The sequence below is a fragment of the Arachis hypogaea genome, chromosome 1, assembly GCF_003086295.3.
Source record: "Arachis hypogaea cultivar Tifrunner chromosome 1, arahy.Tifrunner.gnm2.J5K5, whole genome shotgun sequence".
Taxonomy (NCBI): Eukaryota; Viridiplantae; Streptophyta; class Magnoliopsida; order Fabales; family Fabaceae; genus Arachis; species Arachis hypogaea.
In genome coordinates, this window is record NC_092036.1 from 94141375 (window position 1) to 94168694 (window position 27320).

Below are 27320 nucleotides of genomic sequence, written 5' to 3' on the forward strand. Positions count from 1 at the left end.
ACCCATTTATGCAAATATTTAAAGGAATGCATCTTTTTTGGCATTAAAGAAAATGCAACTTGACTCCTTTGACAGCACCATTCATATAAACTATTAAACACAGTACACAATAATATAATCATTGAGTAGCGACAATGGGCTCAGAGAATATGTTCTATAATTATCCTCTATTAAGAAATCATTAATGTAATAAAATACACGATCCCAGCTTGGTGAAAATAAAGGAGATAAATGATATAAAAAGAAAGTAAAGCAGAGGAAGGAGGAGGAATAAACAAGAAATGGTGGTGGGTGAGTGGTGTGGGGATCCACTTGATCCATTTCCATCATCATATCAAGTATCAACTTCCCTAATCAAACGCTCCACAATCACCCAACCAATTCTTCGCCACCAACTCGGAACATCCATTTCAAAATCCAAAATAAAAATGATAAACTAATTACTTCTATTTAGAATAAATAAATAAATTAAGGTGGAAATTCAAATGTGAATACGTTAAATAATTTGACTGATTTAACTAAATTTTTATCTAACAATTTTTAAATATTAATTTCACATGAAGTCGACTTAAAATATTTTTTCCGTAAATTAATATTGGAAATGAATTTTTTTTCTCTTTGCTTTCTCCAAACAGATAATTCTCTGTGTCTGTGTTTTTGAAAGACTGTTAATTATCATTATTAAATTCAATAAGGATAAGTTGTCACCTTCCTCTCCTTTATTCTTTATTTATTTTCTACGGCAATACTTATATAAATTTTTTAAATAAAAAAATAAAAATCGATAACACCTTTTCATTAAACTAAAAACTAGAGTATAAATTATAAAATAATAATAATATTGAAACAGTGTTATCTTTTGTGCGTGATCAGCAATGGCGAAAAAATTCTGATACCCCATGTGCTATCCAGGGCAGATATTTATACCCCCTTAACCCTCACCATATCTCTTTGTTGTTCCTCCAATTTCATTTCACACACTAATCTTCTCTTTCAAACCCTCTTTTCTTCTTCTGAAAGGATGCCGTTAGCTATGGGAAGCGATGCAGGGGTTACGATCGAACGATCCAGCTTCGGGAACTGCGCCTCGATCTGCGATCGTGATTTTCCGGAGGAGGAAGAAGAATCGGACGCTAGCAGCTCCTCCTCTTCATCTTCAATCGGAAGGAACAGTGGCTCGTCGGAAGATTCTTCGGACCGGGAAGATTCTGGCGAAACAGAGGTGCAGAGCTCCTTCAAGGGGCCGTTGGATACCATGAATGATCTAGAAGAAGATTTGCCTGTCAAGTAAGTGTCTTTTTCCCTTTTGCTTTCATGGGGTTTTTTCTCATGCTCCAAATTTTACTTGTATGCTATCGAGCTTCGTTGATTTCAGGGTCCTAAGGTTCTGTTTTTCACGTTTTGCCATGTGTCTGTATCGTCGGTTTTAGCAACTTTCTAGATGGTTCCTGATTTCTTGCCGGATTTAGTCCTTAGTTTGAGTAAGTTTCCTGGCATTGACTTGATAATGAAACTGTTGGCATAATCATAATGGATCTCTCCATAACTAAAGACTAGTGGCTTGATATAGAAATACTAAAGCAATTAAATGATGAAATTGCTGAATAGATCATCAATTTTACAAGGTTGTCTGCTATTGATGTGAATTTACTTGGCTGCTGACCAAGGTCCTCAAATGGATGGATTGGATGCATCTTTGGATAATGGATAATTCATTAAAAACAAATGATTGAAATTATTCAACCCATCCATCATCCACTTGTTAATCCATTCTTTGATTCTTTTTATTAGATAGGACAGATCGTGGTTGTACATACAGCTCATATCCATTAAAATACATATTTTGTTTATTAAAAGGCTAACCTTCTCTCTCATTAAACTGGCTATTGTTTTTAAAAATGGATCAATTTAGAATTTGCTTTATCCACATACATATGCTTCATTCTTCTTAAATATTTGCATTTAAAATCCTTCTTTGTCCAAATTCATTGCATTCTTTATTTTGTTGGATACCCAATAAATATTTCGGGTGGTTGGTTAACCATTAAGTCTATTACTATTATAATTGGATCAATTGGTGTGGATGAATAATGGGTTAATAGATTCTGAGTTGTCAAATAGTTTTATGCTAACTTAAAGTATGTAAAGAGTTCAAGGTTTTTAACTATCTTTTGTCTTATAAAGAAAAATGATCTAACCTTTGGTCCTTAACTCTGAAGTGCTTTGTCGATTTGTTCTTGGTTTTACCTATTTGTTATTAAATTTCAAGATTTTGTTTATGTAAATGCATGGAAGAGAGGATGAAAGTAAAATAGGACATTATAACTTAAGCTAATAATGGAAATTGAAACATAAAGATGATCAAAATACTTAAACTATGTATCCTCTTTTGGTAAGTTCTATGAAAAACTGAAAATTTTGATTCAGATATGTTTCTTTCTTCCTTTTCTCTTTCTTTCAAACTCATGATTCTTTTGATGTAAAATCAGGAAAGGCATATCCAAGTTCTATAGTGGCAAATCAAAGTCCTTCACAAGTTTAGCTGATGCCATCTCTGTAACTTCTGTGCAAGAGATAGTAAAGCCAGAGGATCCTTATGCCAAGAAACGCAAAAACCTCCTTGCCCGCAACCTATTAATCGAGAGGAGCCGCAGCTCAGATAATTTTGGTGGAATGTTAAAGCGAAAGTCTAACATCCGCCGAGGCCCATCTTGTCTTACTTTGAGCAGCAGTGAGGAAGGGAACAGTTCTGCTTCCACGTCGATATCACCTCCTTTCCCTCTTCCCCCTCTTCATCCACAGGCCAAGAAGTCATCTGCAAATGCACCACAACCATGTCCTCCAGTGCGGAACTCTCCGTGGCGGTCATACTCCTGGTCTGATCTTCAGTCTGCAGCGGAGACTCATGACCTGCCTAGCTTGGCAATTTGTAGTGGAAACAAAGGGAACAAAGTACATTGAGGTTTTGACATTGTAAGTTTTAGTTGAATATTTCAAGACTCGAGTGAGTTTGTAATGGTAGAGTACTTTGTGAACTGTGTCTTTATATATTAAAGGTTACTGAGTACTGACCACCAGCACTGTTGTATAAAAAAAAAAATACCTCTATTACTCTTGCAAGTCTAATTATCAGGTTGTTCTAGTAGATTTACCTGTGTTCTATTTGATAATTTGTTTGATTGCCAATGCCTAATGCCCAATGGCACTGGAAAAGGTCTCGAAATATGAAAGAATCCCTAAACAAGTTACTATCAACTCATTAGATTACTGCTAAATTTCAAACTTACTAATATGTTGAATGCAACGATCTCTCATATACAGAACAAAGGTTGATTTTGGCATTTTGGTTTGCAGTTGCAATCACCTCTGGTTTCTATACTTTTCGTTGCGGAGCCACCAACTTTTCTTTGGTTTTTAAGTAAACTTTGACTAGATCTAACTTTAAGCGATCCTTTAAGATAGGAGCATTACTTATAAAAAATAATGAACATATTGAATATCAAATTGGATATGCTTTATGGGTAGCACTGAATACAAGCTTCAAGATAGGAGCATTATATAAATGAAAAAAATTAATTATTTAAGCCACATAACTAGGTTTGGCTAAGGCGGATTAGATGTGAGAACAATTTTGGTATTTATATAAAAAAGTTTGGCAAAGTTAGAGAGGTTATTGTATAATTTTCCATCTCTAATAGACTCGTCTTTGACTTTTCTTTTTTTTTATTCATTATATATAGAGAAATTTTAAAAAAATATCAAAATTTATTATTTTTTGTCATTATATATTTATTAATTTAATTTTTTGAATTTAGTAATCTAATAATATATTTTATTCTATACTTTTAAATATTAATAATTAAATGCTGGTTAAAAATAATAAATTCTAATAATTTTTTAGCATTCTTCATATATATATTGAAAATATAAGTTTGATTTATATGATAGAAGTCTAATTTGGCGTACTAAATGTAAAACTTTTTAGGTTTAATTATTTTTGTTATAAAATAACTAAATAAATAAACAAGGAAGAGGTAACAAACATAAAATATAAAAAAATATAAAGAGAGTGAGAGAAGTATTGCAACATAAAAGAGAGAGAGAATTATTTTATTGCTTTTTTTGTGTGTTCAAAGGCCTCAGCCTATGTTCCTATTTATACATGTGCAAGGCTTTTCTTTTTCAAACTACATTAAATTCATTCATCCTTGGAAAACTCTATCTTATGGAAAATGGGCATCCACATAAGATGTGATAACCCATTCTTATCACAAAACTCTCCCTTGGATGACCATTTAGGATTATTGCCTCGTTAAAACCTTACTAAAGAAAAACCCTGTGGGAAAAAATCTTAGTGAAGGAAAAAGAGTACAATATCCTTTGTGATGGGAACTGCCTCATTAAAAACCTTCTCAAGAAAAACCCAATGGGAAAAACCTGACCAAGGAAAAAAGAGTACAGTCTCCCCCTCTTGCCGACATTATTTTATATCTCGAAATCGGCGCATCCCAATCTGATGTACCAATCTTTCAAAAGAAGATTTTGGGAGTGACTTTGTGAATAAATCTGCCAGATTATCACTTGAGCGGATTTGTTGGACATCAATTGTCCCTTGATTTTGAAGATCATGAGTGAAGAAGAATTTGGGAAAATATGCTTTGTTCTATCACCTTTGATATATCCTCCTTTAAGTTGAGCAATACATGCTGTATTATCTTCAAACAGGACAGTTGGAGCTATCTTCTGATCAATCAGTCCACATGATGACATGATATATCGGATCAAACTCCTTAGCCAAAAACACTCGCGACTTGCTTCATGTATCGCTAGTATTTCAGCATGATTAGAGGAGGTTGCTGCTATCGTCTGTTTCGTGGAACTCCATGATATAGCTGTTCCACCATATGTAAATAGGTATCCTGTTTGAGATCTCCCTTTATGTAGATCAGACAAGTATCCAGCATCTGCATAGCCAACTAGTTGTGACTTGGATCCATAGGGATAAAACAATCCCATATCAACCGTTCCATAAAGATATCGAAAGATCTGCTTGATTCCACTCCAATGTCTTCTGGTTGGAGAGGAACTATACCTTGCTAGTAAGTTCACAGCAAATGATATATGGGGTCGTGTATTATTAGCAAGATACATTAGCGCTCCAATGGCACTAAGATATGGTACTTCAGGACCAAGGATATCCTCATTCTCTTCTTTAGGACGGAATTGATCCTTCTCCACATCCAAAGATCTTACGATCATTGGGGTACTTAATGGATGTGACTTATCCATATAAAATCTCTTCAAGATCTTCTCTGTGTATGTTGTTTGATGAATAAAGATCACATTTTTTATATGCTCGATCTGCAGGCTGAGACAAAATTTAGTTCTTTCAAGATCTTTCATCTCAAACTCTTCTTTTAGAGTTTTTATAATTGTTGGAATCTCTTCAAGAGTTCCAATGATATTTAAATCATCAACGTACACAGCAATTATAATGAATCCAGATGCGGATTTCTTTATGAAAACACATAGACAAATATCATCATTTTTGAATCCATTTTTGGCCAGATACTCATTAAGACGATTATACCACATTCGTCCAGATTGCTTTAGATAATATAAAGATCTTTGCAATTTGACTGAGTATAACCCTTGCGAATATTCATTGGATGGTTTAGATATCTTTAGTCTTTCAGGACTTTCATATAGATATCCCGATCTAATGAGCCGTATAAATAGGCTGTTACCACATCCATTAAATTCATATGCAGTTTATGATATGCAGATAAACTGACCAAATAACGCAATGTTATCGCATCCACTATAGGGGAATACGTTTCTTCATAATCTATACCGGGTCTTTGTGAAAAACCTTGTGCCACAAGTCGGGCTTTATAGCGCACAACTTCATTTTTCTCATTTCGTTTTCTCACAAATACCCACCGGTATCCAACAGGTTTTACATTTTCTGGTGTACGGACTACAGGTCCAAAGACTTCACGTTTTGCAAGTGAGTCTAATTCAACCTTCATGGCTTCTTTCCATTTTGGCCAATCATTCCTTTATCGACATTCTTCGACTGATCTTGGCTCAAGATCCTTACTTTCATGCATGATATTCAATGCCACATTATATGCAAATATTTGATCGACAATTGTCTTATTTCGGTCCCATTTCTCTCCTATAAAGACATAATTTACCGAGATCTCGTCATTTTCACAATTTTCAGGTACCTGAACGTCTTCTGGCGTTATATCAGAATTTTGGACAACTGCAGGTGTCTTTACTATGTCTTTTTCAATAGGAATATTTACCTCTTTTCTCTTTCGAGGATTTTTATCTTTGGAACCGACAGGCCTGCCACGCTTCTGGCGTGTATTTGCTTTAGTGGCTATTTGTCCTACTGGGACATCAATTCAAATTGGGGCATTTTCTGCCCTGCCACGCTTCTGGCGTGAATTTGCTTCAGTGGCTACTTGTCCTACTGGGACATCAATTCGAATTGGGGTATTTTCCGCTGGTATATAAGATTTGGTTATCCTCTTTGTATCGGAAAATACATCAGGCAATTCATTTGCTATTCTTTGCAAATGTATAATCTTTTGAACTTCTAGTTCACATTGTCCTGATCGAGGATCTAAATGCATCAACGATGATGCATTCCAATTAAGTTCCTTTTCAGGAAGCTTATTCTCTCCCCCTAATGTTGGAAATTTTGATTCATCAAAATGACAATCCGCAAACCGGACTTTAAATACATCTCCCATTTGTATCTCAAGATACCTCACTATAGAGGGAGAATCATATCCAACATATATCCCCAATTTTCTTTGGGGTCCCATTTTGATACGATTAGGTGGTGCAATGGGAACATATATTGCACACCCAAATATTCTTAAATGGGAGACATTTGGCTACTGGCCAAAAGCTAATTGCATAGGAGAGAACTGATGGTAACTCGTTGGCCTCAAACGAATAAGTGTTGCGGCATGTAAAATAGCATGCCCCCAAACCGAAGTTGGGAGATTTGTTCTCATAAGTAAGGGTCTAGCAATCAATTGGAGGCGTTTAATAAGTGATTCTGCTAACCCATTTTGTGTGTGAACATAAGCTACTGGATGTTCAACACTTATTCCATTAGCCATACAATAAGCATCAAATGCTTAGGAAGTAAATTCACCAGCATTATCAAGACGAATTGTTTTGATTGGATTTTCTGGAAATTGTGCTTTTAATCGAATAATTTGAGCCAGTAATCTCGCAAACGCCAGGTTGCGAGAAGATAATAAGCACGCATGTGACTATCTCGAAGATGCGTCTATTAGGACCATAAAATATCTAAAAGATCCACATGGTGGATGAATAGGTCCACATATATCACCTTGAATCCTTTCTAGGAATTCAGAGGACTCAAATCCAATCTTTACTGGTGATGGCCTTAAAATTAACTTTCCCTGAGAACATGCAGAACAACAAAATTCACTAGATTTAAGAATCTTCTAGTTCTTTAGTGAATGTCCATGAGAGTTTTCAATAATTCTCCTCATCATGGTTGTTCCCGGATGACCCAATTTATTATGCCAAGTTATAAATTCATTTGGGATAGTAAACTTCTGGTTTACAATGGCATGTGATTCAATTGCACTAATCTTGGTATAATACAATCCAGATGAAAATGAGGGTAACTTTTCTAATATAACTTTCTTATTTGAATCATGAGTTGTGATACATAAATACTCATGATTTCCCTCGTTCATTGTCTCAACATGATATCCATTTCGGCGAATATCTTTGAAACTCAACAAGTTCCTCAGAGACTTGGTAGATAATAGTGCATTATTTATTATAAATATTGTTCCTCTAAGAAACAAAATTATAGCTCTTCCGGAGCCTTCAATCACATTGCCTGAGCCAATAATAGTATTAACATACTCTTCTTTTGGCACAAGATGGGTAAAATATATATCACTTTTAAGAATAGTGTGCGAACTTGCACTATCCGCAAGGCAAATATCTTCAGAATATATCCTTGCCATTTTTCTTCAAAAACAAATAATAATAATAATAATAATAATAATAAAATGAGTAAAAGTACATGCAAAGTAAAATTATTCACATGAATTCTTAACAAACACATACATATATCAAATTATTCCATCATTGATCAAATAGCCAATATCTCCTTCAGAATCCTTAAAGAAATTAGATACATCATAATGAGTGGTGGAATTTTCATCATTTGAAACAAAATTTGTTTCCTTTTCTTTGTCATCCCTTTTCAAAGATGCTTGATAAAGATCAACTAGGTGCCTTGGGGTACGACAGGTACGTGACCAATGGCCCTTTCCACCACAACGGAAGCATTAATTCTCAATTGATATACTTTGCCCATTATTTCTTTCTTTATCCCACTTCTGATGAGATCCTTTCTTGTGAACATAATTCATTTTCCTTCCATAATTTTTCTTGTCATCAAAATCTTGCCATTTACCTCTTCTGGGGTTATAATTTGCCGCATTTACTTCAGGAAATGGGGCGGCGCCAACTGGACGCGCTTCATGATTTATCAAAAGTAACTCATTGTTGAATTCAGCAACAAGAAAGCAAGAAATTAATTCAAAATACTTTTTAATTTCTTTTTCTCGATACTGCTGCTGCAGGAGCACATTCGAGACATGGAAGGTCGAGAAAATTTTCTCTAACATATCGGGCTTGAGGAAGTATCACATGATTGTACCTTTCTTCAAGGTCTTTCCACAGATCTGCAAGATCTTTTAATGTGGGATATTCATTTTTCAATCATACTTCAAGATGACGACGAAAGAGAATTATGGCTTTGGCTATATCCTTCTGGGATGTATTATTTTCAGCCTTAATGGTATCTCCAAGATCCATTGAATCAAGATAGATTTTAACATCTAGTATCCATGATAAATAATTATTTATAGATATATCAAAAGTATTATATTTAAGATGAAAGAGATTCGCATAATAAAAATTTGTTACCTGAAGTCTTCATAAAATTTTGTTAAAGTTTCGTGCTGATAACGTGTTATAAAATAACTAAATAAATAAACAAGGAAGAGGTAACAAACATAAAATATAAAGAAATATAAAGAGAGTGAGAGAAGTATTGCAACATAAAAGAGAGAAAATTATTTTATTGCTTTTTTTTTGTGTGTTCAAAGGCCTCAGCCTATGTTCCTATTTATACATGTGCAAGGCTTCTCTTTTTCAAACTACATTAAATTCATTCATCCTTGGGAAACTCTATCTTATGAAAAATGGGCATCCCCTCAAGATGTGATAACCCATTCTTATCACAAAAATTTTGTTGTTTCTTATAATTTTATTGAATTTTTTATTTGGTCTCTATATTTTTTCTAATTAAATCCCTATATCATATCAGATTTTATAACCAAATCCATGCCGTTATTGGAATCAACTAAATATTCTGTTAAAGAAAATAGAATATTTAGTCAAGTGATAGACATAATAGTTTTGTTTAACGGGACATTCCATTAATTTTAATGTTTTTGTCATGATAAAAACTTAATTACAAAATCTGATATGGTATAGGAAGCTAATTAAAAAAAAGAAAAGTATAGAAACCAAAAAAGGTTATAAGCATATTCAATGTTTGTCTCACAATTAAATTTGACAAGTAAACTATTATTTGTACCCATGAAAGTTGAAAATGCTGACATATCTATCCATAGAAAAAAGAAATTACCATTCGTACTCATGAACCATAAACTTTTGCTAACAAAACTATCCAAATAAAAAAAATTATTTAAAATTCCCAAATTACCCTACCACCACCACTTACTCCACACCACCACTTTTTCAATCCCAAACCCACCACCAAAATTACCCTAAATCCTAACTACCACCATCACTCAAAATATCTCCTATGCCTCCAACAAACATTCCAAAAACAACGATTATTTCAACCAAATACAGAACAAGTACAAACTTCAACCATGTCTTATTGTAACTCTAAGGAAAGAAAGAGATGCACCTGAATTCAGGGTAGAATCCTCCCATTGAAGGGATAGCAAATGTGATAGTCATAGAATACAGATTTCAATCAGTTTTCACATTTGGGAACAGATCCCAATCCGTTAGTTCTCCTGGGAGCGTTTTATAGCCGCCCTGAGGGAGTTCGACACCGGAGGTCCGTCGTTGTCGGCAGTGAAGGAGGTCGATGAGGGATTTGGAGGAGGGGAGGTGGTCGAGGGATACGCCGATGGAGAGTTCTAGGACGCGCAGCTGGAGGCGCGGGGAAATACGGCTGCTGCAGTTATGGCGGTGATGGTAGTGCGCGATTTGGTGATTTTGTTGAGGAAGGAGGAGGAAGGGAGGGCCAAGAGAGCAGAGATTGCGTGGAGGGAGGTCGTCTGGGAAGCTTGCGAATTTTTTATGGCGGCAGTGATGATGGTAGTTGGGGATGAGAGTGGTGGTGAAGAAGAGTTTGGGTGGTGGTGGGATTTGAGATTAGAAAAGTGGTGGTGAAGATAAGAGTAATTTAGCGATTTTAAGTGATTTTTTGTATTTAGATAATTTTGTTGTGCGGATCTCATATTTCATGGATACAAATGGTAATTTTCTTTCTTTTAGGAGTAGATATGTCAGCATTTTCAACTTTCTTAAATAGAAATTGTAGTTTACTCTAAATTTGACATAAACAATTCATATATTGAAGAGCTAATAACATTCGATTTCGATATGTAAATAAATTTGATCCATCAATTATCACTAATATAATAGTTTTTTCTTTGATTTTTGTAACATTGATGATTGATTATTAGAATTTGAAATTATGTAAAAAAAAATGAAAAGAAAGAAGTGTTATAAGAGAATTTTGGTCATATTTTTCTAACACATAAAATAAAATATAATTTAACTAACAACGTTATTAACGTCTACGTCACTCATTCGATTAATTATTAGTGCCAATGTTAACTCTAGAATAATATTAAAACTGTTTAAAATTTTTGGAGAGACAAATAAAACGTTTAAAAGTTAGTTGGAGACCAAAATAATATTTTTTTTAAGTCGTATGAAAAAGAAAATTTGAAATGAATTAGAAAACAGGCAATTAAGACATTAAATTAGCATCTTTACGCGGCCGTTTAACTTTTTGATGGAGAGAAGCAGAAATGATACACAATTTCTGAGCTTTTAAAGTAAGAGATGCCAAAGTCATTTAGTTTTACAGATATGAGTGCGTAGTTCATGGAGCCATGCAATGCTGCATTGTGTGAGAGACAAAAGAACCTTCTATCTTAAAACCAAATAACCAATGCTTTATTTAACCAATGCATTGACCTCGAAACCATCGCAAAACATTTTCATTTGCTGCTTAAAAATGCTGACGCCCATTTGAAAACATGCCTCCCATGCCACACCATGCTTCTTTTCTTCTTCAGTCAAAATAAAATCACTCTCTAGTCTCTAATACTACCTTCATGTACCTCACATTCTTCTCGGTATCCAAGAACGAAAAACCCGATTGAATGAATTAATATTAAGTCACCAAAGATCATGTCCCTCCAGAATGCATGAGCGAGTGACGTACCTCGTGTTCAATCGTCGTGCCTAATCGGATCATCAAGTATTTATTATCATTGAATTCTCTCATCTCATCTTATCAGTTATCACACACCATGGACCCTCTTGGGAATCGCAATCATAACCATAAACCTTATTGTTCTTCGTACACGGTATCGGAAGAGGAGTTCAAAGTGTTCCACAGAATAGACAGAGAGGTGTACAGAACACTTACCATGGACCTCAAGCGGGACCCCTCGGAATGCATGCAAGTCATGGGGATGTGGCTCTGGCTCGAGAGGATTGGGTTTCGCAACGTCGTTTACAAGATACTTTCATTGCCCACCCCTTTAGTAAACGACATTGCAGAAGAAACACTTACATGCCTCAACGCCATGCTATCTTCTTCTTTGGAAGGAGGCATGGACAGCATCCCTCTGCTTCAGAGCGTCTTGGACAAGGACATCTCGCTCCAGTTCTTGCACCAGCATCACGCCGACGCAGTGCAGGGAGTGGCGAAAATGGTGCAGGAAGTGTGCATCAGAGCCTTCAGTGACATCAAGATGATGGTGATGCAGCAGCAGCACAGGGTAGAGAACAGGAACAACGGTGGTAGTGGTGGTGGTGAAGTGGTTCCAGCAGAGGCGAGGACGATGTTTGTGACGTTCTCGAAAGGGTACAGAGTGGCGGAGAGGGAATTGAGGGAGTTCTTGACAATGGCGTATGGAGATTGCATTGAAGCATTGTACATGCAAGAGGTGCAGCACCCAAACCATCAGCCCCTCTTCGCTCGAATTGTATTTAGAAAGGCATCCACCATTGACGTTGTACTCAGGGGTGCAACTAAGGTTAAGTTTAGCATCAATGGCAAAGATGTATGGGCCAGAAAGTTTGTGCCAAAAAACTCTACTTCTAGTTTGAATATCAGAATTTAAGTATCGGTTATTTTTTCTCTTTTATCAATATGGTTGATTTGGTCAAGGTCAATGTGTATATATGTTTTGGAATTTGTAACAATAATAACATCGTATAAATGTTGATTATGGTTTTAGACTTTTGGTTGGGGTTCTTGGAATGAAAATGATGGAATATCTTGTGCCAAAAGTTACCCTGATTTACACACACATCGTTATCGTTTCACAAATGATCATATTCTTTTTTGGGCTTTGTTTTTTTGGTCTTGTTTTTTGAGCTTTGTTATTTTTTGGTCGGGGCTTGAGTCCAAAACTGGTCATTTATTGGGCTCAAGCGGTTTCACAGCCCAAAAAGAAAAGAAATTTTAATTTTATAGGCGAATAGGTGGCGAATAACTGAATGAGAAAAAGAAAAAGAAAAAAAAAAGAAGAAGGATCTCCACACTCCAGTTTCTGGCATTAAAAAATGGAGTCAGCGGCGACGAACGGGGAAGAAGCGAGTTCATGGGATGAGCTGTACAACATCAATCTAATCCCTTCTGAGTTGTTTGTGAAGTTTCGCAAAGAAGTTCAGGGCATTCGAGTTGGTCTCAATATGGAGGTCATCTTCATCCTATTAGTTTTTTTCATCCTCTTGCACGTGCCTCTTGCATGTAACGTGTTTGATATTATGTCACACTGAAATTCCCGCATCTGGGTATCTATGTGTGTGCTACATCCAATCACTTTCTGCCTTGTAGCAATTAAACTCATCCTCAGAGGATCATGTTCTCTTATTAGGGTATTTTATTTTGTTAATTGTCTCTGTGCTCTTATAATTGATTGCCAAAACTCATGAGAACATTATTATCTTGCAGTTCTATAATACTCCCATCAATGAATATCAAGCCAAGCTTGTATTGAAGCCTTTAACTCCTGAATGGAAGTGGAAGCTAATTTACGAGCCTATTCATCAAGATGTTCGCATTCTCTCCAAAAAGATCCCTGTCACCAAATTTCTGAATCTTCAGGTTCCATGATGTTTAAAAAAAGCAGTAACTCTGGCATTTTTTATGTGGTTCTATGTGTTGGTTCCCTCTGTGTACTCAGTTATTAATGCTATAATAAGCTTAAGTGCTTTCGTTTGTAGTGTTTTACTCTGACATAAAACAGTGCAGGTTGGTGTAGGACACAATTTTCAAATGCATGCTACGGGTTGGAAATGGAAGCTCACTACATGTTTAGGTGGAGATGGTGTATCCCGAATTCGAAATAAGACTTCGGTTGGCTTGTTTCCAGGCTTTGATTTACGATTCGGATGGAGGGCAGACTATGTTCTCCCTGAAATTACTGGGCAAGTTTCAAATTTATGATTTTTAGATACTGCTACCTTTTATTTCTCTTATAAAATTGCTTGATGAATATGATCGATTGGTTTATACTTTGAACCTTAACAGGGCTCTAGGTACCGATGAACCACTGTTCAACATGCAGTCTGGACGGCTTCAAGCATCACTTGATAGAGTTGAAGCCATCTTAACCCATACTGATTCTGTTTGATTGGCAAAGAAGATAGTCTAAGAAAATCAGGTATTATATATAACTCTTGTTAACATAGGGGCTCTGAAGGACATCATACTGATGGCTCTTTTCTGTTATGAATAAACATGTATAAAAGATCAGATATATGTTTTACATGCACCGGTGTATGCTGTTAAGTATGCACTGTCCTATAATATTACGAATGGAAACAGTTATTCTTTTAATTTAAAATTGCATTGGTGGGTTTAGGTGACAACTAACAAGATAGCTTCACCATAGGGTCCTATAGTTGTTACTTGAAATTGACTACTTTTGTAATCGGGTTTTGTTGGCAGGATTATGCCACTTCTTGTTCGAAACGCCTGCAAGGCCTCAAAGTGGAGTTAAGCTAATAATTACCGGGAGAGAGATTTGAAAAAGTTTGTGACACGGGAAATTCTAGAGCGGTTGACAAGGAGCGTAGTTAGTCATTATAGACAAACGCCCCTACTTGCTTTTTGTGCATACATTATTTCAATAGTATCAAGTTATTTTGCAAGTGTGTCTGCCAGTACATGGTAATTTGTACATTACATAATCCAACATAATCAAGTTACTTCTTCATTTGTTCTGTAATTATTCATATTTGAGATGCTGCAAATCGCCTTTTTACTTTCCAAGTTATCCATACTAAGCCAGAGCAGGGTAACCATACTAATGTAATCAAGTGGCAGATTGTAGACACTTTTAATCACTATATACTCTTTAGGAAAGTTATCAGGTGTACCTAGGAACACCGGTGTTCCTGTTGTTTTAATCGTTGATTTTAATTAATATATATTATATATATTTTTTATAATTCAGATCAACGGTTAAAACAACTGGAACACCGGTGTTCCCGGTACACCTGATAACCTTCCTATACTTTAATTCGAACGCCTGAGGAGGGAACATTGCAGTCCCCAAGATTCAGTAAAGTTGGACCCACCAACCAACCCATCTGCTTTTGTATCCTAGTCCTAGCCGTTACACCCAGCCTTAACGGTACCATTCAGTCATTCACCACCTTATAAAAGACTCAAATAATTTAAACACCATCTTCAAAAAGATTCAAAGCATTATACAATACTCTCAAGAATCGCCGTTATGGCATCTTCCAAGCATAGAAACGCATGCTCCTTCACCACCATCCTCCTTATCTGTTTGAACTTGTCACTGTTTTTAATCTCCGCAGCCTCTTTTGCTCCCACAATCCTCCTCAAGATGCCCCCAACCTCCTTCGGCATGGCGTTCTTCATGGTCTCTGGCATCTCAATTCTCTCATCCCTTGTGGGGTTCTACTCCCAGCTCACATACTTATGCTTCCTCACCCACATCTCCCTTGTATTAGCCTCATTGGTAGGTCAAATTCTCACCATATTTGCCTTGTTTACAAGAGAGAAAGCAAGCCTGTCTCTGCTAAAGTCGCCTCGGGACCCGAAAGAAGCTAAGTTCTTGGTGAGGATGGAATGTGGGGCTTTGATGGCAATGTGCATGTTGCAGGTGGTTGTGTTGGTCCTGAGTTGTGCAGTGCATAGTTGTTGGGTCAAAGACTATGAGGAGCTGGAAGCAGAGAAGGAAGCCATGGCTAGGAAGAGGAGCAGAAAGATGGCAAAAGTGCAAGAGGAATCCATGGCCAATGGAACCAAAATTGCACAGTGCAAAACCAAGGAGTTGGATGAGAACATGAAAAGCAAAAATGAGCAGTGGGTGAAGACTGATTTTGAACCCTGAATGAAGCATTTTGTTCTGTTTTCTTCCTCCTTCTACCTTGTTAGTAGTGCAGATATTTGCATGTTTTCAAATTCTTATTCAGTTCCATGTTGTTTTTATTGGGGTCACTGCGGTTGTGGCCATTGCATGTGTGAGCATCGATTTTTCTTGCTTTCAACTTAATGCAGCTAAGTAATTGATTGTAATCATGCTTCGATGGTCTATTAATTAATTATAATACAGGCCGAAAAAGAAGGGAAAACGAGTTAAGACGCATGTTACCAAAGTTTAGGTTCAACTTCATATAATAGTAAGTTGGATGGCCAAATAATACACATGAAGTTTCTAAAACATTAGTTTAAAGTGTTTAGGGAGGCAGCTCAATCAATCAATCACGTTTATACACTTTTTTTTATTTTATATGGACAATGATGGTTTTTTTTCACACCAAGATCATGTTCTATGGCTAATCATAACTAGCTACAGTATTATAATAAGCTGTGAACAAACCATGGGCTTCTACCACTAGCTGTTTTGGAATCCGCAACTTCTTGTTTATGTATTGGAATTTCAGTGGGGGATGTGATTGTAATCTTACTAGTTAGTTCCAATTGTAAGGTTTTTATTTTCTCAAATGATTCTATATAAATAAGTTGGCTATTTCAATAAAGATTTTATTATTGTTATTATGTGAAGATATTTCATTTTTAATTATTAGATGATAAATTATAAAGCTTGATTTTTATATGTTATAAAAATATTATTTTTATTTAAAATGTGGCTAAACAAATAAATTACACTTTTTAAACAAAGACTATTATAAAAAAAAAATGTTTTTGACATTTTCATTCCCTATAGATAAAACTACCTACTAAAGGATAGTCTACGATTTATAATGGAATTGACAAAAGTCCTTACAAAACATACGATCTCCGCGTTGATAATCTAATGTCAAAAGAAGTGATAATGACATAATGTTCATGAACTTAACTTACTACTAATGGCACCATCTAACAGTGGATTACAATTTTTCAAGCCTGGTCGGCTCGGCTATCTTGTCATTAACACTTTGAATTTGGTCCAACTCCAATCAATTTTGTTTTTACCTTGTTTACCCTATTCCACTCACTTTTCAGTTTTCATGTTTTTTTCATGGGTAAAATACCTATCCCCACTATTGATAATTTTTTTAAAGATTCTGAGGTTTTCAACAAAAAAAAAAAAAACAAAAATCAGTTTCGACCCTTTCTTTAATATTATGAAATTAATTAGCTTTTATATTAATAATTTTTTTTAAATATATTTATGTGACATATTGATCACTAATATATTTTATATTTAATTTTTATAAATAAAAATAATTTAAAAATTACTAATATTTTTTAGACAATTATTCAAAATACAATGAGACTCCTAACAAAAAAATTTATCAATTTTAGTTAGCTTTTAACGGATAAATCATCAGTTTAATATATCATGTATGTTTATTTTGTTAATACGAAAAATATTACCAGAAAAATTAACCAGTTTCATAGAAATAAAGATTAAAAGCTAAAAAATGTATTTTTTTATTGAGAATCTCGTTATTTTTTGAAATAATTGTCAAAACTCAAAAAAATTATTCCTCCTTATTCATTGGCAAGAAGAAAAAAAAAGAAAAGAAAAGAAAGTAATTCATTTGTCATGTATATTTTATGGAATTGTGTATTTCACATTATTCAACTATTTATTTATTTAAGATAAAAATTCTGGTACAATTATTTTTATATAAAATTTATAATTAAAAATCGTTAGATAATAATTTAATTAAATTAATCATTAAAATTATTAAATAATTTAATAAATTTAATTAAATTAATAAATTATTATCTAATAATTTTTAATTATGAATTTTACATCAAGATAATTGTAGATGAATGTTCACCATTATTTAATTAAAATTTCTTAAGTAAAGGTTTTGGTTTTCAAAATTTAGTTAATGGCTATTTGCATCTAATTAATGTAGCCAATGGGGAAGAGAGGTAGCGCCAAATAATAAAATAAATAGGGAACACAACAGAAGCACTTTGAAGCTGCAGTCACAATCGTAGAGAGAGAATACTTTGCCTTCCTTCATACCTCAATCCTCAAACTATCAAAAACTTTGCAAAACGATAACTCTCCCCACTTTTCTTGCTTCTCTCATTCTTTCATTCTTTCATTCAGCATATCGATTAAAGGGGGAAAAAAGCACTTCTTCCTTCTTTTCGCTCTTTCAAATTCCACACTTTTTTTTTCTTCAGTTCTATCGAACCAACCAACGATGCCTTGTTCCGTTTCGATTGCAATTCAGACACCGGAATTCCAGAGTTTGTTCATCCAAGTTTCTCCCACTCGTACTTGCAAATGCCGACGAATCTCTGCTTCTTGGACCACGTAAGTTCCATTTCTTTTCTTTCTTCACTCGTTCATTTTGGTTGCATCTTTCTTTCTTGAACTCTGTGTGTTTTGATTCAACGCGAAACAGGGCTATGGATTCCAATTTTAATCCAACGATGAGCAGCAAGAAGAAGAAGGAACTTTCGGTTCAGCTTCCGAGTTCAGCGCCGCCAATCCCAAAGTTCGAAACTTTGAGGTTCTGTGATCTTCACTTTGACCGATTACAGCCATCGGATCAAGAATTGGATCAACATAGTAGGTTCGAATTTGGCCAATTCGTTGCACGACAAGCCCTCCTTGATGAAGAGTATTGGGTAAGCCATGAAAATTGAGGGATAATAAAACCCCAAAATTGAATAAAAAATCATTGAGCTTGCTCTTTGTTTTTGTTTTTAGTGCTATTCATGTATGTATAATTTAGGGTTCATGTTGTGCTAGACAGCAGCATGGCTGAGGGCAGAAAGTCATTGGGAGAATCGAGCATATGAACGGTATGACGTTGACAATTAGACATAGTGCTTCATCAGATTATCAATTTTTTTTCCATAGTTCATTAATTAATTGGGGTTCTTGACAAAAACTTGATTTGTTACTATTTGTTGCTTACTTCACGATGTTGTGATTGAATCAACAGATTTTGCTAATTTTTTATTTTATTTTCAAAATTGAAGCAAAGAATTAACCTCGTCAAAATCTGTCTCAAGCATACTTTAATTATATTTTTTTTAATACAAGGAGATCTTATCCAAACACAAGTGTATTGAGTTGATTTGGATGAAGAGTTTTATGCCACTAATTATCCTTGTGTTTTCCCCAGATATACTGATCATTATAAAAGGAACTTTGCAGATCAGGTAGGAGTTGATACACATTACTTTTCTCACTGTGTATGCTAAATACAATTGAGTGTATCTTGTGAAAATCATAATCTTAACTGGAATTCTTATTGCTTAGGAATTTAATGCAATAAAACGGCGGTGCAAGGTGCAAAACGGGGAGAGTTGCACTTGCATTATCACGGTAAAACAATCTCATCTTAAATCCATGTGTATACACTTTGACAGTTAATTTGTCTTTGTTTGTGTATGTTTTCTCTTATGGTGTGTTGGAGTCAAGTTTATCAGGTGAGGAAAGAGCAAAAGAATGTAAAACGCTCAATAATAAAAAGTGTTGTTGGGACCCTTGATTTGAATATCCGGTACTTGCTGCAAGGAGAGACTTTTCCTGGGGTATGTCACATTCTTTCTCACTAAGATGCAAACTTATGGCTTGTTGCTAGTCTAGCCTGATGCCGAATTAACCATTTCTGCAGGAACGAGCGAAGGCTCCTCCATTCTGCAGCATCAACAAAACACCATCAAGCAGATATGGCTACATTTCAAACTTGTGTGTTGCCAAATCAGCACGACGCCAGGGAATTGCAAGGAACATGCTCCATTTTGCTGTTGAATCTGCAAAATCCGTAGGTAAAGTCTGGAGCATTGAAGTGAAAGTAGCTTCTACAATTCATGTTAGCACATGAAATAAGCCCGAAATCCAAAGATTTACGAATGTATTTGGATGTTGATTTAGCAGGTGTAACGCGTATATTTGCACATGTGGAGAGAAATAATGGAGCTGCACAATCATTGTACAAGAACATGGGCTTTGAGGTAATACAGCTGTTAGTTCATATGTTTATTTCTCCAACTCTATAATGAATTCTTTCTCTTCCTGAATAATCCACTAGTCAAAGATTTTCATGTTTTCCCCTTTTTGTTCCCCCTCAGATGGTTGAAATGGCAAACTCACTGTTGTTAGATGAGCAAACATACTTGCTCCGTTTACAGACGTAAAGCACACAAGGTTGATGGTTGATGGTTGATGCCGCTATGCTTTTGATTAGCCAACATCAACAACTGTGAATTCCAAAATCCAAATACGCCAAGTTCATGTAAATGCATGTAAAAGTCCATGCCATACCGAATTGACGGGTTTCTTTTTTCTTTCTTTTTTTTGGGAAAAAAGTGATTCTGTTCCTATATCATAGAGTGGAGTGAGTTGTAGTAATATTTTGTACTTGGATTACAAAAGTCCGTTTATTTTCTACCTCTTCTCTGAATCATCTATTAAGTAGTCAGATCTTTGATTAGTCTTGGTACTTTTTGAAGCACTTACGAACATCTTAATGCTCAGTCAAATGGAATGAACATGAAATGGATTTTTCTGTTGTTTGCATATTTAAGGACAGAGTGAAATAAAGTAGTCACTGTTATGTGAAACAACATTATGAGAGCAAAATGATGGAGAAAGAGTTTCATGTCTGAAAAAAATAAGAGGACGGAATCGACAATACGGTCCCTTTTTCATAGCATAAGCAATTCACAATCATTTTATCTAGTGAAATACAAAACTCAAATGGCCACGAAAATAGCAAATTAGAGAAACTATATGATTTTTGGTGCACAAGCAACAAATAGAAAATCAACTAGTTTAATGCAGATTGTATGGTTTGGTAAGTTGAAGAAAAAATTCTACAAAAGGTCCTATTAAATCTTATTAGTTTCCTATTTCATAATAACCACTGCGATATGAGATTAAAATTTACGAAAGTATTCAGAAGCTAAGAATGTTAAAAGGAGTTAGGAAATAATCAAATAACTCGAGCACTAATGAAAATCACCAGTATATGGCACTAGCCTTGGAATTTGGAATCCGTAGCATTTGAGTCAACAACTCAGCATAACTGAACTAAAATATTCTATCTAAATGAGAAAGAAAATTTATTTTTTGCCTCCATTCAAATTTAGACTAGAGTGTACAATTGACATCCTCTGTACAAAAGGAATAGGAATATACTCTCTGCTAGAATATGTATGGTTAAGCTGTATGTTTGAGAAGGAAAAAGAATGTTACCCTTCTCCAATTACAACAAGGGTGTACGAAAGAAATCTTCTCTGACGTCCTCGCCCAAACAAAAGGCAAAAAAAGAAAGGGGGGGGTGGACTTTGTCATCTCCTTCCCTCTTTAGTTAGCACCATGTTAGCAGAAAGTTAACTCTGCTTTTGCGCAAAATATCGCTGTCTATAATCTTCTATATATCTAATTTTGTTTTAACTTTAATTTATGGCGAATTTACAGGTACCGGTGAATAACGCAAAGCACCTTGATGATAATCAGGCACTTTGACATGTTGCAATAAAGGAGACATCTGCAATCCAATGATCTGGGTCTCTGGGTTTGAATATCCTTTCAGAAAAACATCTGTAACCTGAAAGAATATATAACATTTAAACAAGTCATACCCATATTATATTTTATTCTTCTGTTTGCAGGAAGACAAGAAATTCATCATAGAAATGCCTGAGGTGGGTTTGCTGATAGATAAATACCTGTGTACATCCAAAAAGTATAAGAAACTTTAGCGAGAAGCAGCTATCCACAATCAAACCCAAGTCGGTGTCTGTCAAATTTCGGCAAAAAGATAGATCTAGAACTTGCAGATTTTTCGCATGGCTTGCAAGTGACACGGCTGTATGCTGACCAACCTGGATTAGGCAAAATGTGACAAGCACTCAGAAAACAGAAAGGTATAACTAATATTTGGCATGCTGCTGGAACTAAACAGCTATCACAGCCAAATGGAAAAACAATTGACAGAAGTTTTCTTCCTTCAACAGGGAGATAGGGCTTTGTTTCATGTCACTAAATAAAAGAACCAGACAATTACCGGGATCATGACACACCTTTAGAATAATTTCAATCAACTAGCTTATTTTACATTATATTATTTACAATTCTCATCACTGCAGCTATGAATTTGACTTTTGAAAACAATGATGAAAATAAGTAGCAGAAAGTTAAGTGTCTGCTGACTTTCCCAATAAAAAACATGATCCAATGTTGGCAAGGGTGAAAATATATCTATTTTAATCCTTCTACAAGGTATACCCACCCAAACACATCTTTTTATGAGCATGTGCTTAGAGTATGATTTATGTGTAGGATGCACATACAAACACCTGCATTCCAGTTTGTTATTGAGTGACATTCAGTGAGACAGTGTAACCAACATACCTTCTTGATTTTATTGAGTGAAAGTTCTTTCAAGGACTCTCCAATGATCTCTATGAAGGCAGCTATTGCTTCATCGCTGTAGTAAAGAGAAATTTTCGTAAATTAACCCATCATTAGGAATTTGAATGAAAGAAATATTCTATGCAATAAGCACTGTGTACCATCCAAAGAAGCATAAGCATAGCATAATTACATACACATCGAATAATGAAGAAACACTCCTGACATTCCAAATGCTAAAAAGTCGATACTGGTCCAATACAGCAGTGCCAATACTCTATGAACAAGTTATCATGGAATCTGATTCCCTAACCCTAATACAGAATCTGATGCACTGAAAGGAAGATTGGATAATGGAAATCTAATCTAATTTCTAATATGAGTCCCAGAAGCAATCAGACAAGAGCTCAAGGAGGATTGAAAATTAATCATAAACTCCTACTATGGAGAAGGAATTCAATCCACATATGGTATTGTAAGATGGTGCTAAGCTAAGCTTTTGACCCAGGTATATATCACAGAATTGAAGGTTTCCATCCTAAAAAAAAGCTGTGCTAGAAAGTTCTATAAATGAGTCATCTCTAGTAACTCAAAAAAAGGAAGAGGAAGAAGAAGAAGAAGAAGTACCTGAATGGTGTACAGGGGAGCTTCAATGTGTTAAGTGCTCGACAATTATTGGCAAGATATCCTATAGATAAATCTGTCAAATTAAGCAAGTTCTCGAGATCAAGGACACACAACAGAGGACAGTGTTCAGCAATGACTTTAATCGACACATCAGTCAACTTTCTGCATAGTTAGAAACAAACATAGCAAGGGAAAGAGATAAATTTAGCAATGAAAGAAATAGGGAAAGTACAACTTGGAAATCCTAGCAATATAATTCTTTTTTTTTCTTATAGTATAACCTGGCAATATAATTCTGATTCAGAAAGAAACTATAATTGAAAAAGATAGAAATACTAGTTAACCCATGCTCAGAGACCAATTGAATATAAATTTTGATTATTTCATTTCCCTATGATAATTCCAAAATAGGAATTCTCTCAATAAACGCTTCAATTATAGAGTAACCTTCTTTAAATTTCATGAATCAGGCAGCTCAAACAGTACTTACACACAATCCTTTAAAATAAGCTCCTTCATGTTTTGACCATTGGCAATGATGTAATCCTTGATAAATTTATCACAAACAGTTCCCACGCCTGCCAAGGACAGCACTTCTAAATTTTCAAGTGCCTTCAGTGCTGGCACAATTAATGCAGTATCGATGTTTTGGCAATGATCAAGATACAACTCTTTCAGAAGTGGTCCTAGTGAATCAGCCAAAATATTAATACTGGCAGATGTGAGAAGGGAGCACTGACTTAGGTTTACCGATCTAAGAGCCGGGGCAGAAGAAATCAGTGCTCGCAACCCCTTATCTGATAGACGGCAAGCACCAGTGATGGACAGACTGATTAATCTAGGTAAGTGTAACCACCTCGGTGACTTTGTCACAATATAATCAGGTATACAACGTCCACATTGGTCAAGTTGTAGCACCTATTCACATGTAAATACACAACAAGAATTAAGAGGTGTCAAATATAGGTAGTGATCTCAGAAACTAAATGAAATTCAACTTTAGCATTTGAGAAGAAATGACAACTATCAAAGAATTCAAGAAGCATACCTCCAATTTGGAAGTGTCACACGCTTTGAGAGATTCTGTCAATTGATCCTCAGACATCCATGAGCAATCTCTCAGGCGAATCTCAGTGGGAGACCCTTTAACAACAAGTTCAAAAAAGTGAGAGTCCATCCGATGAGAGTCACAGGTCAGCTGGCTAAGTCTGTGCCTCAGGTCTTCTGGGACACCATCAAGTGACACAATTGCATCAGCATAGCTGGCAAGAACTTTTAGGCATATTTCTTTCAATGATGGCACCTTAATCCTAGGTCTTGTATGATTCCATTTAGGAACCCATGATTTATTTTGCACATTTTTCATCCCTTTCTCTCTGATAAATTTCAAAGCTGTCGAAAAAGGTGTTGGCCCCTCATCAATTGGAGGCTCAGGGTTAGATGATTCATCCTTAGCATCCGGCACGAACCGGGCAAACCGAGATGCATTTTCTTTGGCTATGTCCCTGAAACGTTCCCTTCTCCTTGAGCTAACAAAATCCTGTGGTGGCTGGCGGATTATAACCCCGCCATCATCATCATCATCATGATCATCATCTGAAATTTCAATCGGAACGCCAGGGTTCGAATTTTCAGGTCTAGGTGCGCGGAATGCCTCGTCATGAAAAGCATTTGCCAAGAAATCAATTTCCATCACCGGCCCCTTCATTTTCTCCTCTCTGCTTAACCTCCTGAGACCACCGGAATTACCACCACCACCGTTGTCACCACCAAGAACCAACCTTTCAGCGGCACCACTGGTATCAGCACCATGACCATCCAATTTCCTCTTCCCTCTCGGATCACCTTGCACTTCCTCCACCTCCACCACCGGCGAAAAGAAACCTTGAGAAAAATCAAACTGAAAATCAGGGTTCTCGTTCCATACTTCTCCCATTGTCTTAGTGCGCTTGGGAGTGGCATTATCGACGTCAATGGGAACGGTAACCCCCATATAATCAACTGTTCCTCTCTTGAGAAAGCCTCTTTCTGTTTCATCAGCAACGCCATTCCATGATGCCCCATGATCGGGACCACCAAATAAGTCGGAGTTAGAGGGGTTGAGAAAATTGGCAATAATTGAGCCAATGTCAATGTCTAGATCGGAAACCCCAAAATCAGTTGAAAATGGCTGAAAGTTGGTTTCTTGGTCAACCCAGGGATGGGTTTGAACGGAAGTGGTGGCGTAAGGAACCCCGAAATCCCTAGGTTCTTCGGGGTTTGAGAATTGGGGGAAATCGGGTATTGGATTGAGAATTGGATGATGCTGAGGTGGTTGTTGGGGATAAGGGTTGGGGTTGGGGTTGGGGTTAGGGATAGGAGTAACCCCAGCCATGGGTTGGGAAAACAATGGAAGCTGAAATTGAGGTGTTGATGAAGAATTAGAGGAAGAAGAAGGATGAGGAATGGGTTTAGGGGTACTATGGTTGTTATTGGGAATCATCGGTTTGTTGTTGATGTTGACGTTGATGTTGACTATGATGATGAAATGCAAATGAATGGGATTTGGAGGAGAGAGAGTGACACTCGCCACTGAAGAAGAAGAAGGAGAAGAAGAAGAAAGGCGTGTGCTTGGAAGCAATCCCAACGGAATTGGAAGAAAGAAACGAAAGAAAGAGAATTTATGCGTACTGTGGAGAATCGAAACTTCCTCTCTACACCTTCCTCCCTCTTAAATGGTGATCAATACTAGTAAAAAATATATATTTTTAAAAAAATTTATTAATAAAATAACATACTTTTTGTTATGATAAATACAATAGATATGGATAACCATTAATGTCATGGCTTGATTTTACCAAGAAACATTAATAAAGGTTGAAAATTTTCCTTCATTATGCCTATAAAAAGAGGTTAAGCCTCCGTCCATATGACACACAGCAAGAATATATCTAATATATTCCTTCTCTCTCTCTTTCTTACTATAAAGCATTTATTTTCCTTTTCTTACTACACACAACCAAATAATAAGAAATTGATTCCCTTTTATGTTGCAATCAAATACCCTTCTCCTTATATTACTATTACAATTCTTTCTCTTCTTTTATTTTATAAGTATTTTAAATTCTATTTTCTATTACTCTTTACATATAATATTAATAGCAATATTAACCATCTTTATTATATTGAGATAGTAACAATAAACAAATGCAATTCTCTCTCTCTTTATTTTTAATACTTTTTCTTATCTTTGTATATATATACACAATACAACATATAATATTATTATATATATATATATAAATTATTGAGCTAATTATATTAATAATAGAGTCTTCTATTTATACATCTTTATTTTATATATCTTTTACAACACGTTATCAGCACGAGACTCTGATCAAATCTTTAGGAAGACTCAGGTAATATTTTCATTATGTCGAAGCTCTCTCATCTTGAATTCAATGCTCTTGATATATATGGAAACAATTATTTATCATGGATACTAGATGCTGAAATCCATCTTGATTTAATGGATCTTGGAGATACCATTAAGGCTGAAAATAATGCATCCCAAAAGAATAAAGCCAAAGCCATGATTTTTCTTCGTCGTCATCTTGACGAGGGATTGAAAAATGAATATCTTACATTAAAAGATCCTGCAGATCTTTGGAAAGACCTCGAAGAAAGGTATAATCATCAGAAAACGGTGATACTTCCTCAGGCCCGATATGAATGGACGCACTTGCGTCTACAAGATTTTAAATCTATAAATGAATATAATTCTGCAATGTTTCGAATCACCTCACGAATGAAATTATGTGGGGAAAAGATATCTGATCATGATATGTTGGAGAAAACTTTCTCAACATTCCATGCCTCGAATGTGCTCCTGCAGCAGCAGTATCGAGAAAAAGGGTTTAAAAAATATTCTGAGTTAATTTCTTGCCTTCTTGTTGCTGAACGCAACAATGAGTTGTTATTGAAAAATCATGAAGCGCGCCCAGCTGGCGCCGCCCCATTTCCTGAAGTAAATGCGGCAAATCATTACCCCAGAAGAGGTAAATGGCAAGCTTTTAATAACAAGAAAAATTATGGAAGGAAAAAGAATTATGTTCAAAAGAGAGGATCTCACCAGAAGTGGGATAAAGAAAGGAATATCGGGCAGAATAAATCAACCGAGGAGAAGTATTTCCGCTGTGGTGGAAAGGGCCATTGGTCACGTACCTGTCGTACCGCAAGGCACCTAGTCGATCTTTACCAGGCATCTTTGAAAAAGAACGACAAAGGAAAGGAAACAAATTTTGTTTCAAATGATGCTGAGAACTCCACCACTCATTATGATGTATCTGACTTCTTTGAGGACCTTGAAGGAAATATTGGTCATTTGATCAATGATGGAATAGTTTAATATGTGGGATTGTGAAGTATATATGTAAATAAATAATGTAAAGAACTTATTGTTAAGTTTTATTTTCTATGTATTTAAGTTTTAAATGTGATGTACATAAATAATGAAATATT

The 27320-nt window shown here is 35.5% G+C and overlaps 6 protein-coding genes across 9 annotated transcripts; 5 read left to right on the forward strand and 1 right to left on the reverse strand.

The window, feature by feature from the left end:
- The first annotated feature begins 489 nt into the window (after positions 1–489).
- LOC112696533 (uncharacterized) lies at positions 490–3145 on the forward strand. Of its 2 annotated transcripts, XM_072237694.1 has the most exons (3): positions 490–913; positions 1021–1287; positions 2490–3145. In XM_072237694.1, exons 1-3 carry the CDS (start codon positions 900–902, stop codon positions 2959–2961), a joined length of 753 nt encoding a protein of 250 aa, XP_072093795.1. In that variant the 5' UTR covers positions 490–899; the 3' UTR covers positions 2962–3145. The 2 variants fall into 2 exon arrangements, with proteins under 2 accessions (XP_072093795.1, XP_025605126.1); XM_025749341.3 differs by having other exon boundaries at positions 851–1287.
- An 8395-nt stretch (positions 3146–11540) lies between these two features.
- On the forward strand, positions 11541–12585 carry LOC112776515 (uncharacterized). The gene has a single exon (XM_025820736.3). The coding sequence runs from the start codon at positions 11670–11672 to the stop codon at positions 12486–12488; it is 819 nt and encodes a 272-aa protein (XP_025676521.1). The 5' UTR covers positions 11541–11669; the 3' UTR covers positions 12489–12585.
- Positions 12586–12857: 272 nt separating this feature from the next.
- LOC112696551 (uncharacterized) lies at positions 12858–14603 on the forward strand. 2 transcript variants are annotated; one of them, XM_025749363.3, is made up of 5 exons: positions 12858–13248; positions 13325–13477; positions 13625–13800; positions 13904–14036; positions 14324–14603. In XM_025749363.3, exons 1-4 carry the CDS (start codon positions 13171–13173, stop codon positions 14004–14006), a joined length of 510 nt encoding a protein of 169 aa, XP_025605148.1. In that variant the 5' UTR covers positions 12858–13170; the 3' UTR covers positions 14007–14036; positions 14324–14603. The 2 variants fall into 2 exon arrangements, with proteins under 2 accessions (XP_025605148.1, XP_025605142.1); XM_025749357.2 differs by having other exon boundaries at positions 12860–13068.
- Positions 14604–15022: 419 nt separating this feature from the next.
- On the forward strand, positions 15023–15995 carry LOC112696543 (uncharacterized). The gene has a single exon (XM_025749348.3). The coding sequence runs from the start codon at positions 15114–15116 to the stop codon at positions 15738–15740; it is 627 nt and encodes a 208-aa protein (XP_025605133.1). The 5' UTR covers positions 15023–15113; the 3' UTR covers positions 15741–15995.
- A 1776-nt stretch (positions 15996–17771) lies between these two features.
- On the forward strand, positions 17772–20354 carry LOC112696566 (GCN5-related N-acetyltransferase 6, chloroplastic). Of its 2 annotated transcripts, none has more exons than XM_025749381.3 (9): positions 17772–18134; positions 18226–18451; positions 18576–18628; positions 18955–18991; positions 19092–19157; positions 19262–19366; positions 19450–19603; positions 19710–19789; positions 19907–20354. In XM_025749381.3, exons 1-9 carry the CDS (start codon positions 18022–18024, stop codon positions 19970–19972), a joined length of 900 nt encoding a protein of 299 aa, XP_025605166.1. In that variant the 5' UTR covers positions 17772–18021; the 3' UTR covers positions 19973–20354. The 2 variants fall into 2 exon arrangements, with proteins under 2 accessions (XP_025605166.1, XP_025605175.1); XM_025749390.2 differs by having other exon boundaries at positions 17793–18134; positions 19713–19789.
- Positions 20355–20886: 532 nt separating this feature from the next.
- On the reverse strand, positions 20887–25722 carry LOC112696561 (uncharacterized). The gene is made up of 6 exons (XM_025749371.3): positions 23869–25722; positions 23311–23738; positions 22821–22982; positions 22194–22269; positions 21509–21664; positions 20887–21387 (listed from the first exon to the last, which is right to left on the reverse strand). Exons 1-6 carry the CDS (start codon positions 25300–25302, stop codon positions 21241–21243), a joined length of 2403 nt encoding a protein of 800 aa, XP_025605156.1. The 5' UTR covers positions 25303–25722; the 3' UTR covers positions 20887–21240.
- Positions 25723–27320: the final 1598 nt, after the last annotated feature.

Coding starts and splice junctions, on each gene's coding strand:
- LOC112696533 (XM_072237694.1), top strand. Junction 1,288..2,489: donor GAAGAAGATTTGCCTGTCAA/GTAAGTGTCTTT, acceptor ATGTAAAATCAG/GAAAGGCATATCCAAGTTCT.
- LOC112776515 (XM_025820736.3), top strand. CDS start 11,670: ATGGACCCTCTTGGGAATCGCAATCATAACCATAAACCTTATTGTTCT.
- LOC112696551 (XM_025749357.2), top strand. CDS start 12,934: ATGGAGTCAGCGGCGACGAACGGGGAAGAAGCGAGTTCATGGGATGAG. Junction 13,478..13,624: donor CCAAATTTCTGAATCTTCAG/GTTCCATGATGT, acceptor AAAACAGTGCAG/GTTGGTGTAGGACACAATTT. Junction 13,801..13,903: donor GTTCTCCCTGAAATTACTGG/GCAAGTTTCAAA, acceptor GAACCTTAACAG/GGCTCTAGGTACCGATGAAC.
- LOC112696543 (XM_025749348.3), top strand. CDS start 15,114: ATGGCATCTTCCAAGCATAGAAACGCATGCTCCTTCACCACCATCCTC.
- LOC112696566 (XM_025749381.3), top strand. CDS start 18,022: ATGCCTTGTTCCGTTTCGATTGCAATTCAGACACCGGAATTCCAGAGT. Junction 18,135..18,225: donor ATCTCTGCTTCTTGGACCAC/GTAAGTTCCATT, acceptor AACGCGAAACAG/GGCTATGGATTCCAATTTTA. Junction 18,992..19,091: donor AAAGGAACTTTGCAGATCAG/GTAGGAGTTGAT, acceptor CTTATTGCTTAG/GAATTTAATGCAATAAAACG.
- LOC112696561 (XM_025749371.3), bottom strand. CDS start 25,302: ATGATTCCCAATAACAACCATAGTACCCCTAAACCCATTCCTCATCCT. Junction 22,270..22,820: donor CTCCCCTGTACACCATTCAG/GTACTTCTTCTT, acceptor TCTTTACTACAG/CGATGAAGCAATAGCTGCCT. Junction 21,665..22,193: donor CACTCAATAAAATCAAGAAG/GTATGTTGGTTA, acceptor TGCCTAATCCAG/GTTGGTCAGCATACAGCCGT.